This window comes from Ranitomeya imitator, chromosome 7, assembly GCF_032444005.1.
Source record: "Ranitomeya imitator isolate aRanImi1 chromosome 7, aRanImi1.pri, whole genome shotgun sequence".
Classification (NCBI taxonomy): Eukaryota; Metazoa; Chordata; class Amphibia; order Anura; family Dendrobatidae; genus Ranitomeya; species Ranitomeya imitator.
The window spans coordinates 6855262-6871352 of NC_091288.1; the positions used below are offsets into that span (position 1 = coordinate 6855262).

Consider the following 16091-nt stretch of genomic DNA (forward strand, 5'->3'; position numbering starts at 1 on the left):
AGGATTTTTTTCAATATTTTTTTCGTTTTCAGCACACCAAAATACATGGAAATTAGATGAAAATAATCAAACCGCTTTTTAGTCGCAGACGTGTTATTCTTCCCATGCCCAAGATACAAGTAACATGCCCCATAGAGAAGGAGGGCTGCCCTGTTCATGGCCCTACACCGACAGCATAGGTGAAGGGTCCTTGAACGTGGGAATAATAGTGTGCCCAAAACAAGGACTGCTCTGGCTGGTAACTTGCAATATTTTATTTTTGCTACTCATATTGTGTCAAGATATAAACAAAAAGACTTTAGTGAATTTAACTGAGAAATGGAGATAAATCGTTGCCGCGCGGAGAATGAGCTGGATGCAATGACTTGTTTGGCTGTTTTGCTGCAGGTGGTTGGGCAGAGTGGTCCGAGTGGAGCATGTGTCATGAAGATGGAACACAATACCGAAACCGCTACTGTGATGTTCACAATCCTGGACCCACTCAGTGTCTCGGAAACAACACTCAGTACAGAGACTGTATCTACAATGAGATTCCTGGTACGCCTGACAAAGCTTCACCACATCTGCACCTGTTCACGATATGAGCACTGCTGGGATCTGTCCAATGGCATTCTGCTCTGATGGCCTCATGATGCCAGGAACAGCTGTCCTTTTAAGTTCCCATCTTTTTCTTGTAGACCTCGTGTATTTATGCATTCACAACAGTTTTCCCCTCTTTTAATTTACAGTAATTTTACCGGCATCAAGTATTGATGAAAACAAAGAGTGTGGAGGTGAGAGAAACCGGAGAACTTTTGTAATGGCTGGCATACTGGCATCATGGCTTCTTATGTGGAGGCTTAATGCTGATGCATTGTGGGCGATATCAGAGTAGCACATGGGCTTCACACTGTTAGATCCCGATGACTCATCTTTTTTCCAATCTTTACAGGTTTCAGCCTTATTCATCTGATCGCCACCGGCGTGTCTTGTTTCTTTGGCTCCAGCCTCCTGACATTTGTAATCTATGTTTATTGCCAACGGTGCCAGAGACAGTCCCAGGAGTCCACTGTGATTCACCCTGCAACCCCTAACCATCTCCACTACAAGGGCAACTCCACTCCCAAAAATGAAAAATATACTCCAATGGAGTTTAAGGTAGGAGTCCTGGGTTGGGAAGAGAGATGCATGTCATGATGCACGAGACAGGGACATGATGTCACGATACACGAGAAAGGGGCATGATGTCACGATGCACGAGACGGGAACATGATGTCACGATGCACGAGACGGGGACATGATGTCACGATGTATGAGACGGGGACATGATGTCACGATGCACGAGACGGGGACATGATGCATGAGACGGGGACATGATGTCATGATGCATGAGATTGGGGTCGGGAGCTAGTTGGGGCATACTGAAGCATCCTATCTCGTAGTACAAGGAGATTTTGGATGATTGCCTGCTGTAAACATCAGTCCAAGGCTCATATATGCTTGTTAGCTGCTCATAGTTTAAAAGATGAAGCCTATTTCTCCTCAAGCATCTAATTGTGTGAGAAAATGCAGTGGTTTCTGTTAAAGTCATGTTACTAGAGACTCGTGTATTATTGACTCAGTAATCCTCTAGATTCTAGCATTGTTCTGGATTTTGTCTTTCTAGTGGTAGTAAGGAGGCCGGGTGTCCTCCCATCCAGGTGACACTCTGCTTCCATTGCCAGCTCCTTTTAAAGGGACTCTGTCACCTGAATTTGGCGGGACAGGTTTTGGGTCATATGGGCGGAGTTTTTGAGTGTTCGATTCACCCTTTCCTTACCCGCTGGCTGCAATATTGGATTGAAGTTCATTCTCTGTCCTCCATAGTACACGCCTGCGCAAAGCAATCTTGTCTTGTGCAGGTGTGTACTATGGAGGACAGAGAATGAACTTCAATCCAATATTGCAGCCAGCATGCAGCCAGCGGGTAAGGAAAGGGTGAAACGAACACCCGAAAACTCCGCCCATATGACCCGAAACCAGTCCCGCCAAATTCAGGTGACAGGTTCCCTTTAACTTCTTGGAAGAGTTGACAAGAATTAATGTTTGTTTTTTGCTAACCCGCTACAGAAATTAATCAGCCCCACTGCTTCCTGTTAGATATATTGATCGGGTGGCTTTGATTTATTTTTATGGAGTCTTGTTGTTTAAGAAGCCACTTTACACAGTGAAGCTGAACTGACTGCTCCAGATCTGATGGAGGCCCAATCCATTGTGACATGGGAGTAAAGGGAGAGTCCAGCACTGAGACAGGATGGCCCGAACACCTGATATATAGACACGTAACATAAGTTTCATGAGATATAGATTCTGATTATTGAAGTAAATGGGTTTTTACAACAGAGATTTCTCTTCCAAAAGAAGCCATTTCAGAATGATATCAAAGTAAACTTAAAGGGCTTGTCTAGCCTTGTGTTAATGAATCTCAATCACTGTATAATGAAAATTTCTATAACTTTGTAATATCATGTCTGTCGTTAACCTAAAGGACAGATCTAGATAGAGGTGGGGAATCAAAATTTAAAGTTAGCAAGTGTCAAATTGTCGAAGTTTTCATTATACGATAGATCATATTAGTTATGGATAAAACTTATGTTGAACATAAAAGAATGTTAGTCCAGGGTCGTATAAGTGCTAGGGAAACCTGGTCCCAGCATCTCGCACGTCCTGTGCATGGCTGCATGTTACCCCGGGACCAGTACTTGGCATCTCCATGACTGTACATTATCCTCCAGCACAGAACACTGCCAGGTTCACACTTATCTAATGGTTCAATCACTGTGCGCTACATCGACTGATCTCCCAAATTCTGAACTATTGGCATTACTGATGATGCAGAATATTAAAGGTGTAAGTTTGAAGCAGTGAGAGGGGAAGATGCCGCCACCAGGTCTGGCAATCTCGGAAGCATTGAGATATAGCAGTCAGTGTGAGATTATAGCGGTGAAAGCTGGTCAATGACCCAAGATGAATTGATGAATGTGCTGGCAGCTGTTTCTGTGTCACCGGAGGAAACTGATAAACTGTTCCATGAATATTCCAGTTGCCTCCATTACATTATGTACAAAATCTACATTTTTGTTCCTGGCAGTTTATCTGTGCAATAAGATTGTACCAATGTCCTTGTCACATTATCATATCTTTACATTATTCTCATGTCACTGTGTAGTCAATGCCCAGAACAGTGACTCTGAAATGTTGCTTGTAGCTGACAGAGGTGACGCACTTAATAACGGGCACACCAGTCCTTGAGATGTGCCAGTGGAGCTGGAGAGCAGGTAAACTCTGTACCCCAAAAGATAACCTCACAAACATTTCCCTGCAGATGTTGGATAAACCTAAACAGATCATACACTTAGTAGTTACACTTTGGAGATTTGACATAAACACTGTGTATCACTAGAGATCAGCGCTGACATCACTGAGAAGGTCTCCTATCCATCACTAGAGATCAGAGGTGACATCACTGAGAATGCCTCCTATACATCACCAGAGATCAGAGGTGACGTCACTGAGAATGTCTCCTACCCTTCACCAGAGATCAGCGGTGACATCACTGAGAATGCTTCCTATCCATCACTAGAGATCAGCGGTGATATCACTGAGAATGTCTCCTATCCATCACTAGAGATCAGCGGTGACATCACTGAGAATGCCTCCTATCCATCACCAGAGATCAGCGGTGACATCACTGAGAATGTCTCCTATCCATCACCAGAGATCAGAGGTGACATCACTGAGAATGTCCCCTACCCATCACCAGAGATCAGCGGTGACATCACTGAGAATGTCTCCTATCCATCACCAGAGATCAGCGGTGACATCACTGAGAATGTCCCCTACCCATCACCAGAGATCAGCGGTGACATCACTGAGAATGTCTCCTATCCATCACCAGAGATCAGAGGTGACATCACTGAGAATGCCTCCTATACATCACCAGAGATCAGCGGTGACATCACTTAGAATGTCCCCTACCCATCACCAGAGATCAGCGGTGACATCACTGAGAATGTCTCCTATCCATCACCAGAGATCAGAGGTGACATCACTGAGAATGCCTCCTATCCATCACCAGAGATCAGCGGTGACATCACTGAGAATGTCTCCTATCCATCACCAGAGATCAGAGGTGACATCACTGAGAATGTCCCCTACCCATCACCAGAGATCAGCGGTGACATCACTGAGAATGCCTCCTATCCATCACCAGAGATCAGCGGTGACATCACTGAGAATGTCTCCTATCCATCACCAGAGATCAGAGGTGACATCACTGAGAATGTCCCCTACCCATCACCAGAGATCAGCGGTGACATCACTGAGAATGTCTCCTATCCATCACCAGAGATCAGCGGTGACATCACTGAGAATGTCCCCTACCCATCACCAGAGATCAGCGGTGACATCACTGAGAATGTCTCCTATCCATCACCAGAGATCAGAGGTGACATCACTGAGAATGCCTCCTATACATCACCAGAGATCAGCGGTGACATCACTTAGAATGTCCCCTACCCATCACCAGAGATCAGCGGTGACATCACTGAGAATGTCTCCTATCCATCACCAGAGATCAGAGGTGACATCACTGAGAATGCCTCCTATACATCACCAGAGATCAGCGGTGACATCACTTAGAATGTCCCCTACCCATCACCAGAGATCAGCGGTGACATCACTGAGAATGTCTCCTATCCATCACCAGAGATCAGAGGTGACATCACTGAGAATGCCTCCTATACATCACCAGAGATCAGCGGTGACATCACTTAGAATGTCCCCTACCCATCACCAGAGATCAGCGGTGACATCACTGAGAATGTCTCATATCCATCACCAGGGATCAGCGGTGACATCACTGAGAATGTCTCCTATCCATCACCAGAGATCAGCGGTGACATCACTGAGAATGTCTCCTATCCATCACCAGAGATCAGAAGTGACATCACTGAGAATGCCTCCTATCCATCACCAGAGATCAGCAGTGACATCACTGAGAATGCCTCCTATCCATTACTAGAGATCAGAGGTGACATCACTGAGAATGTCTCCTATCCATCACCAGAGATCAGCGGTGACATCACTTAGAATGTCCCCTACCCATCACCAGAGATCAGCGGTGACATCACTGAGAATGCCTCCTATCCATCACTAGAGATCAGAGGTGACATCACTGAGAATGCCTCCTATCCATCACCAGAGATCAGCGGTGACATCACTGAGAATGTCTCCTATCCATCACCAGAGATCAGCGGTGACATCACTTAGAATGTCCCCTACCCATCACCAGAGATCAGCGGTGACATCACTGAGAATGCCTCCTATCCATCACCAGAGATCAGCGGTGACATCACTGAGAATGTCTCCTATCCATCACCAGAGATCAGAGGTGACATCACTGAGAATGCCTCCTATCCAGCACTAGAGATCAGCGGTGACATCACTGAGAATGCCTCCTATCCATCACCAGAGATCAGCGGTGACACTGAGAATGCCTCCTATCCATCACCAGAGATCAGCGGTGACATCACTGAGAATGCCTCCTATCCATCACCAGCGATCAGAGGTGACATCACTGAGAATGCCTCCTATCCATCACCAGAGATCAGCGGTGACATCACTGAGAATGCCTCCTATCCATCACCAGAGGTGACATCACTGAGAATGTCTCCTATCCATCACCAGAGGTGACAGCACTTAGAATGTCCCCTACCCATCACCAGAGATCAGCGGTGACATCACTGAGTGCCTCCATCCATCACCAGAGATCAGAGGTGACATCACTGAGAATGCCTCCTATCCATCACCAGAGATCAGCGGTGACATCACTGAGAATGCCTCCATCCATCACCGGAGATCAGAGGTGACATCACTGAGAATGCCTCCTATCCATCACCAGAGATCAGCGGTGACATCACTGAGAATGCCTCCTATCCATCACTAGAGAGTAGTAGTAACATGCTGAGAAATGGAATAAGGGGTTGATGAAGGTTAAGATGCTGTGATGAGCGGTATCTGATCCCAGGAATTGCAGTTGGTTGTCAGCTGTATAACACAGTTGGCACTTGATGCATATGGATCAGGCGTAGCTCATGGACGCCTTTCCATTTCAAAGATGGTGGAAAATAATTTTTAACTAATATCAAAAAGTGAAATATTGCCATACAAGTTTTGTCTTGAATTGTAATTTTTCTTTTTCACAAAGGCTGAAATCTAAAATTCACACACAAAAAAAATCTTCAGTAAGGACAAATGTGCCGCTGTCCTGAGTGTTCATAATCTCCTGCCGCCTGATCCCTGTAATTCTGTGAAGCTTCTTAGTCATTGGCTTGAAATAAAACAAATCTGGTGTCGGCCTCCAGCCAGCGTGCGCTGAAGGAGAGATGAAAATAAACTCATTATATAAATTTCCAATTTATCTCATGTGAGGGAAAATTTCATTTCTGAATCTGAAGCGGCAATCAAATTATACCCCGAATCGAATAACACGGCACGCCTTCGTTCAGCTAGAAAATAACCCAAGATTCACCGTACAGTTCATCATCGCTGCCCTGGGAGGCAACATTTCAATGACCGTAGTCCGCTGATATTTAACCTAATTTCTCAGGACACAAAACCTGTTAATACACCAGATCTCCAAAAGATTGATGCATAAGCCCCAAATATCATGCACATCTGGCAGCAAATCAGGGAAAGTCACTGCTCCGGCCGCATCTAGATGTAATGAACGGCGCATTGTTTCACAGCAGACAGAAGGTGATAAACCGTCCCAACTGAGTTATTAATTCTTACTGTTTATGCCGCTCGTGATAGGACAGTACCACCGAGAGCGCTCCCTCCAGACATTGCTTATAGACTACATCATTGTCTTCTACCTCCATCAATGAGATAAGATTCCATAACACCTGAAAAATGTTGTCATTCATGGTAATGGGGAGAAGAAATGTGGGCAGTGGAGGATGGGGCTTTAAGGTCTGACTGCTTTAACTATTTTCATCCTTTTATTTTACAGACACTCAATAAAAACAATTTACTTCCAGACGACCGAACCAACTTTTATCCTTTGCAACAAACGAATGTGTACACGACCACATACTACCCGAGTACTTTAGGCAAATACGACTACAGACCAGATTCCTCTCCGGGCAGAACTTTCACCAACAGCTGATATAGCCCGGAATGGAATTCACGTCGTCGTCACACTGAGGTTCCATCTCCTTCCCCTGTCATGCTCCATGGCTCAGCTCATTCTCTGACATAAGTTGGGCAAAGGCCAGACTGGACCTACTGATCCTTCCCTGTGAACTATTGTGGACATCGCACTGGAGTTAGCCCTTTTCACATGAGTAGAGCGGTATCTTCAGGTTTTGGGAGCGTTTTCCTTATACCTGAAGATGAACAAGCTTCTTCCGTTGAGATCCTTGAACATATTTTTTTATTTTTAAAGAAAATTTCATGGAGCTTTGTGGAAGCGTTTGACATGTTCACTCACAAGGGATTTCTCTTTTTCTTATAAGCGAAGAAAATAACACGTTACACTGAATGGCTTTGTCGCTTGCATGACCAGCTCCTACATCGTCACAGCGTGGCTCTCGCTCAGTTCCTGTTTGACAGTATTTGGATTTTATCAACAGCCTCAAACCTTTGCATCAGTCACGCTGCCGATTGCAACTGAACTTTTTGAAGTGACATTATGTTGCTAGAACTGGGCTGCTTTCCGAATAGATTATTCTTTTCAGCCTCTTAACAAGTGTTGACATTTTTCTTTTTGATATATAGTAGATCCATTAACACACAAGAGGATCGAGACAGATCACATCATGTCTACAGATGTCCCAGGTCCACCTCGAGGTCCCTGTGGACCACATGATTCCTAATCTGACCTACAAAAGCTTTGTGATAGTTTTCTCCAACAAATACATCATAACAGGTGTTAATTCTGTTTTGATGTCTTTGTTATAGACAAAATCAGGGTTTATTAGAGAGCAAGAAGATTTATAGTTGACTTTCCTTGACCTGGTCCACTCATGCTCTGTGCACCATGGAACAGTCGGCAAGTTTTGAAGTGGATCAGATGTGTCCATGATGACTAGTCAAAGTCTCCAAGTAAAAGCCAGAACCAGTCTGAGCTCACGGCTTGGGTGGCTGCACTTTCTGATGTAATAACTCGTTTTGATGTACAGAAGAAGAAACTGATAAGTGAACAATTTTGTCTCTTTTCATGGTTACTGCAACTCAGAATGTTTTTTTTTTTGTTTTTTTTATATATATAAAAATAACAGGACAAAGAATGTCTACAGCATCTTGTCTTCCACAATGTCCAGAAAATGTTATACACATCAGTCTTCGTTGCCAGCAAATGTTTCAGAAAACTTTGGTTGGCAGTGAAAGGGCTATAAAAATCTTTTGGGTTTATAGAAAGCATCAGTTTGACAACATTGAGGAAAGATGGCAGCCACAAGTTATTCTGCATTGATACTGAAAGGAAACATCACAACCCCTTGCCATGGAAGCGACATTTGATAGTGATGCATTTTTGAGAAGATGTGCATTCATTCTGAGAGTTGCCATTAGGGTTCATAGACTTTTTTGTCTCGTGTGCAGATTTTAGCATTGGTGTCTAGAACGTTTTGTGGAAAGGAAATAATTTGGAGAATGTAGCAGAGCGACTGTAGTTTTAAGTGGAGTTTACTTTCTGCCTTAGTTTAGAGTGATTGCAATGCAAACCCATTCAGTGCCTGTTCTGTTTTATGGTATTTAACGCTAAGACACAAGTTACAGTATCACATGAAGGCGTCTTATTAATGCAGCATTCCCAGATCCAAGGACTGCAGGAACCAGGGATACGAGTTAGTTATGTCCCCGATATAATGAGCAGCCGACACATCGCAGAGCTCTATTCCACAGCACGAGCTTCTACTGGCAACAAATATCTTCACCCCTCAATATTAGCAATGGTTACAACATTTCCGAAAGTCTTCCCTTTAGCGAGAGGCTGTTACATTTGTGGATAAATATATAAATGCGCAAAGGCGATCGTGATACAGAATTATCTGCAGTTCTGTACGTTTTTGTGCTGGAGAAAACTGTTGTAGATCAACCTCAAACAAGAAATGAAGAATACAATATAAATCGAAGAGGCAGCACTTGTGAGATTGAATTTGCCAGGACATCGTGAACTGTAGAAGACATGCGAGATTGGCTGTCACGTTTGCTATTTTTCCAATTATCTTGATAATTAGCCAGTCTGACATACAAATTGAATGCAACCATGTTATATAAATATGGTAAACTAATATAAATACACTTCAAACCAGATCTATAAATTACACATAAAGGGAAGGGCAGACCTTTCTCTATGAGCATCAGACATATCTGCAATTGGAATTTCAGCACTTGTATAAATCTAATATACAGGGGCAGACATACCATTGGTGCAACCTATGCAGCCGCACAGGGGCCCAAGAGGTAAGTGGTCCCATTTCCTCCAAAGCACGTGGAATTGAACATTATAATGAGCTATTGGACAGCAAAAGGCCCATATATTGTTTTTGTGTAGAGGCTTGGTCTGTCTGCTCTTCTGTATGTACTAAAGGGGTTTTTCAATTACTCAATTACACACACAACCACAAATTTGGGATAAATGTCTGAGGGGTTAACTCCAATTTAGCCCTTTTACATACACGCGTGGTCAAAATTGTTGGTCCCCCTCGTTTAATGACAGAAAAACCCACAATGGTCACAGAAATAACTTGAATCTGACAAAAGTAATAATAAATAAAAGATTTATGAAAATGAACAAATGAAAGTCAGACATTGCTTTTCCACCATACTTCCACAGAATTTTTTTTAAAAATAACTCATGAAATAGGCCTGGACAGAAATGATGGTTCCCCTGAAAATAAAGTGACAAAAGGGACATGTTAAATCACGGTGTGTCCACTAACCAGCATGACAGGGGTCTACAATCCTGGAATCAGTGAGTGGCCTGTATATAGGGCTACAGATACTCACTGTGCTGTTTGGTGACTTGGTGAGTATCACACTCAACATGGACCAGAGGAAGCGAAGGAAAGAGTTGTCTCAGGAGATTAGAAGGAAAATTATAGACAAACAGGTAAAAGTTATAAAGACATCTCCAAGCAGCTTGATGTTCCTGTGACAACAGCTGCACATATTATTCAGAAATGTAAGATCCATGAGACTGTAGCCGACCTCCCTGGACGTGGCCGCACAAGGAAAATTGATGACAAATCAAAGAGACGGATAATACGAATGGTAACAAAAGAGCCAGAAAAATTTCTAAACAGATTAAAGGTGAACTTCAAGCTAAAGCAACATCAGTGTCAGATCGCACCATCCGTCATTGTATGAGCCAAAGTGGACTTCATGAGAGACAACCAAGGAGGACACCATTGTTGGAAAAAATCATAAAAAAGCCATACTGGAATTTGCCAAACTACATGTTGACAAGCCACAAAGCTTCTGGGAGAACGTGCTATGGACAGATGAGACAAAAATGGTCCTTAATGGCAAGGCACATCAGCTCTATGTTCACAGACGGAAAAATGAAGCCTATCAAGAAAACACTGTCCTTACTGTGAAACATGGAGGAGGCTCTGTTATTTTCTGGGGCAGCTTTGCTGCATCTGGCACAGGGTGTCTAGAATCTGTGCAAGGTACAATGAAATCTGAAGACTATCAAGGGATTCTAGAGAGAAATGTGGTTCCCAGTGTCAGAAAGCTTGGTCTATCGCAGGTCATGGGTCTTGCAACAGGATAATGGCCCAAAACTCACAGCTAAAACCACCCAAGAATGGCTAAGAGGAAAACATTGGACTATTCTGAAGTGGCCTTCCATGAGCCCTGACCTAAATCCTATTGAGCATCTTTGGAAAGAGCCGAAACATGCCATCTGGAAAAGGCAACTTTAAACACGAGACACCTGGAGCAGTTTGCTCTTGCGGAGTCAGCCAAAATACCTGGCGAGAGGAGCAGAAGTCTCACTGACAGTTACAGGAATTGTTTGCAGTGATTGCCTCAAAATGTTGTGCAACAAAATATTGAGTTAAGGGTGCCATCATTTCTGTCCAGGCCGATTTCATGAGATTTATTTGTATTTTTTAATTCTATGGAAGCATGGTGGAAAAGCAATGTCTGACGTTCATTTTCATAGATCTTTTATTTATTATTACTTTTGTCAGATTCAAGTTATTTTTGTGACCATTGTGGAGTTTTCTCTCATTATACGAGGTGCACCAACAATTTTGACCACGTGTGTAAGTTCTGTACACTGCAATGGAGAGAGCTGCAGCCTTTCCAGTTACTTGCATCCTAAATGCCGCTATGACACCTGGTTGATAACGGTGTTTGAAGATTTTAGCGCCTGTTACCTATTAGACGAATTATCACAAAGCCACAGGATATACCAGAATGTTAATGATGGCAAGATCCCATAGCAGAGACTTATTATCTCAAGGGCTCATTCAGACAGTGATTCTTCATCAGTATTTGTATGCCAAGATCAGGAGTGTCTCCAGAACAGACATAATCGGTGTCAATCTTTCTACAGTAGGTTTTTCTTTATGTTTTACTGTTGGTTTTGGAATTTAAACAATTGTGAAAAATCACTGATGTGTGAATAAGCACTAAAGCTTAGGGTACCGTCACACTATACGATTTACCTACGATCACGACCAGCGATACGACCTGGCCGTGATCGTAGGTAAATCGTAGTGTGGTCGCTGGGGAGCTGTCACACAGACAGCTCTCCAGCGACCAACGATGCCGAGGTCCCCGGGTAACCAGGGTAAACATCGGGTTACTAAGCGCAGGGCCGCGCTTAGTAACCCGATGTTTACCCTGGTTACAAGCGTAAAAAAAAAAAAACAGCACATACTTACATTCTGGTGTCCATCAGGTCCCTTGCCGTCTGCTTCCCGCACTCAGTGATTGCCGGCCGGAAAGTGAAAGCACAGCACAGCGGTGACGTCACCGCTGTGCTCTGCTTTCACTTTACAGCCGGCAGTCACTGAGTGCGGGAAGCAGACGGCAAGGGACCTGACAGACACCAGAATGTAAGTATGTGCTGTTTTTTTTTTTTTTTTAGTTTTACGCTTGTAACCAGGGTAAACATCGGGTTACTAAGCGCGGCCCTGCGCTTAGTAACCCGATGTTTACCCTGGTTACAAGCGAACGCATCGCTAGATCGGTGTCACACACACCGATCTAGCGATGACAGCGGGAGATCCAACGACGAAAGAAAGTTCCAAACGATCTGCTACGACGTACGATTCTCAGCAGGATCCCTGATCGCTGCTGCGTGTCAGACACAGCGATATCGTTACGATATCGCTGGAACGTCACGAATCGTACCGTCGTAGCGATCGAAATGGCAGTGTGTGACGGTACCCTTAGACTCGGAGTACTGTAGTAATCTGCTAGATGTTATGGGTTCGGTTGTAGCGCCCCATCTTGCACCCAGCAAAGCTTGTACCCTCCCTGCAGCATGTTCCTCCTCGACCCCTGGAATACTAATGATTCCTGACTTTGATAAATCCATTTTATGTATTAAATTCCGGAAATTGTACAGACACAAATTACATTTTCCAGCTGTGAACAAACCGTCACTTTGTATATTTACATCTCCGCATGACGCGCGGCAGAGACTCAATCGGCCGGTTACAGATAACCGAGCATTAAATCTACAGCACAAATATTGCTGATAACCTTTAGGAGGGAGGGATAATTTAATTTCTGCAGACAAATGTGTGGAGCATCGGGGAAACATCAACTCCTTTTAGTTTTGAGTGTCAGGCTAAATGTGTTTCAGATAAATGTTTCCCCTCAAAGATTTTCCTGCTACAATAATGGAGAATATAAAAGGTTTCCGTAGTCCCAGAGTTTAGTATTACAACCTGGTCCCTAGAACATGGACTAGCAAGTTTCTGAAGTGCGTCGGCGCCGTTTACTATCGTTACCTGTTAGGCTTCATTCAGATGTCAGGTTTTTATGTGCAAGAAAAATGTAGTCAGAATTTGATCTGTTTTTTTCACTGATGAGAAAGAAAAAAGTTTCCCTAGCTTCTGACACTAATCCTGTCAGATATTTTTCTATGGGCCTGCTTTGCCAGTTTTGATCAGACACTCAGATCAGTATCAGACCTATCCCTGTGATTTTATGTGGACCACTCAGTCTATGGGGTTGTCTTTATGTCAGGTTGTTTTTTTTCTTGGACTGTCATAGGCAAATGCTAGCCCTGGAAAACAACAGATAGCACTCATACGTGAAAAACTGATGTGTGAACGAGGCCTTAGATTCTATTCACACGTGAAAGAAACAGGTCACTCCACACACTATAAAGTCTTCCTTCGAATGTCTATATGTAATTCTCGTACATCTCAGTCAGTCTGGTCGGCCCCATTCTGCTGTATCAGGACTGATCACATCTCATATTTGCTTGCTTGCTATTTTTCTAGTTACTTTGCTTTCCTTGAAAAAATGCATGTAAGCAGATTTTCACTAGACCTCGCCATGGCAGCTGGGGAGGCAACTGATGTCAGTGCGAGTGACTTATTTTTTAATTAGAAGAAGGTTACTTGTACTGAAATTCTAGAAAAAGACTCCTTGTTACTATATAATAATGGTAGAAACCAGTCACAAAGAAGCTACCTCCTTCCTCTAACAGAGTCTTCTTCCTTAAAGGGGTTGTCCACTACTAGCACAACCACTTCATCTAAATGTTTGGCCCCGATAAAATACAAAAACCTATACTGGCCTCCCATGCCGGCGTCATTCCCGAGATGTCAGCAGTCCCGATGCTACAACCCCTGGCAAAAATTATGTAATCACTGGCCTTGGTTCATGCAGTTGTTTAATTTTGCAGAAAAAAAAGCCGATCACAGACATGGCACAAAACTAAAGTAATTTTAAATGGCAACTTTCTGGCTTTAAGAAACACTAAAAGAAATCAAGAACAACAAATGTGGTAGTCAGTAATGGTTAGTTTTTTTTAACCAAGCATAGGGAAAAGTTATGGAATCACTCCATTCTGAGGAAAAAATTATGGAATCACACTGTAAATTTTCATACCCAAAAATAACACCTGCATCAAATCAGATCTGCTTGTTAGTCTGCATCTAAAAAGGAGTGATCACACCTTAGAGATCTGTTGCACCAAGTGGACTGACATGAATCATGGCTCCCAACGCGAGAGATTTCAATTGAAGCAAAGGAGAGGATTATAAAACACTTAAAAGAGAGTAAATCACATAATGTTGCAAAAGATGTTGGTTGTTCACAGTCAGCTGTGTCTAAAATCTGGACCAAATACAAACAACATGGGAAGGTTGTTAAAGGCAAACATACTGGTAGATCAAGGAAGACATCAAAGCGTCAAGACCGGAAACTTAAAGCAATATGTCTCCAAAACAGGAAATGCACAACAAAACAAATGAGGAACGAATCGGAGGAAACTGCAGTCAGCGTCTGTGACCGAACTGTAAGAAACCGCCTAAAGGAAATGGGATCTACATACAGAAAAGCTAAATGAAAGCCATCATTAACACCTAAACAGAAAAAAACCAGGTTACAATGGGCTAAGGAAAAGCAATCGTGGACTGTGAATGACTGGATGAAAGTCATTCAGTAATGAATTGCGAATCTGCACTGGGCAAGGTGATGATGCTGGAACTTTTGTTTGGTGCCGTTCCAATGAGATTTATAAAGATGACTGCATGAAGAGAACATGCAAATTTCCACAGTCATTGATGATATGGGGCTGTATGTCAGGTAAAGGCACTGGGGAGACGGCTGTCATTACATCTTCAATAAATGCACAAGTTTATGTTAATATTTTGGAGACTTTTCTTATCCTATCAATTGGAAGGATGTTTGGGGATGATGAAATAATTTTTCAAGATGATAATGCCTCCTGCCATAGAGCAAAAACTGTGAAAGCATCCCTGGAAAAAAAGACACATAAGGTCAATGTCATGGCCGGCAAATAGTCCGGGTCTCAATCCAATAGAAAATCTTTGGTGGAAGTTGAAGAAAATGGTCGATGACAAGGCTCCAACCTGCAAACCTGATCTGGCAACAGCAATCAGGGAAAGTTGGAGCCAGATTGAGGAAGAATCCTGTGTGACACTCATTTAGTCCAGGCCTCGGAGACTGCAAGCTGTTAGAAAAGCCAGAGGTGGTGCAACAAAATACTAGTGATGTGTTGGAGTATTTTTTGTGTTTGTTTTTCATGATTCCATAATTTTTACCCTATTCTTGGTTAAAAAAAAGTAACCATTACTGAGTACCACATTTTTTGTTCTTGATTTCTTTTAGTGTTTCTTAAAGCCAGAAAGTTGTCATTTGAAATTACTTTAGTTTTGTGCCAGGTCTGTGATCTTCAAAATTAAACAACTGAATGAACATCCTCCAAGGTCGGTGATTCCATAATTTATGCCAGGGGTTGTATTGTGTGGTTGTTATGACATGTGATGTCGGCACCCAATCGGTGGCTGCGTCACTGGCCCCGCCTTCGGACAAATTGATTATGAAGAGAAAGTCCAGGCTGCAGCTGCTCTCATTTGCTCCTTGTGTTCAACTTAACAGGAGGCGGGGACAGTGACACCAACGCTGATTGGGTGCCAGGGTCACATGTCACAACACCGCATGAGAGCCCCGGAGAGCGCGAGTGCCGACATCGCAGGAATGCGCCAGCACGTGAGGCGAGTCTAGGCTTGATTCGTGTGAGGTGAGTATATACTTACGTGGGGAATGAGAAGAATTTATCCAAGTAGTGGAAAATTTCTTTAAGGAGAGCCAGTTTACCTACTTTTTTTTTTTTTTTACCCCAGAGTATTGCCAGGCATGTAAGATTCCCTCCACCAGCCAATGGTCCAAACAATGAGAAACTATTCTCTCCAGCAGAAAACTACCGTTGGCTTCCTAGAGCAGAACTTTAAGGCTATGTGCACACGTCAGGATTTTATGCAGAAATTTCCTGAACAAAACCGGACTTTTTCTGCATTAAATCTGCATGAGTTTTTCACGGTTTTTTTTCGAGGTTCTCTCGT

At 43.2% G+C, this 16091-nt stretch overlaps 2 protein-coding genes across 2 annotated transcripts in view; one reads left to right on the top strand and one right to left on the bottom strand.

The window, feature by feature from the left end:
* Positions 1-8306, top strand: part of SEMA5B (semaphorin 5B) — a 265455-nt gene extending 257149 nt beyond the window's left edge. Inside the window, exons 20-23 of the mRNA XM_069732617.1 lie at positions 388-537; positions 729-773; positions 932-1137; positions 7034-8306. Of these exons, the coding sequence (XP_069588718.1) occupies positions 388-537; positions 729-773; positions 932-1137; positions 7034-7189 (557 nt within the window). The 3' untranslated portion in view covers positions 7190-8306. The remainder of the gene's footprint in view (positions 1-387; positions 538-728; positions 774-931; positions 1138-7033) is intronic.
* The window catches only part of SLC49A4 (solute carrier family 49 member 4), a 142286-nt gene that overhangs the window by 35190 nt on the left and 91005 nt on the right, over positions 1-16091 (bottom strand). The gene's annotated exons all lie outside the window — the stretch shown is intronic.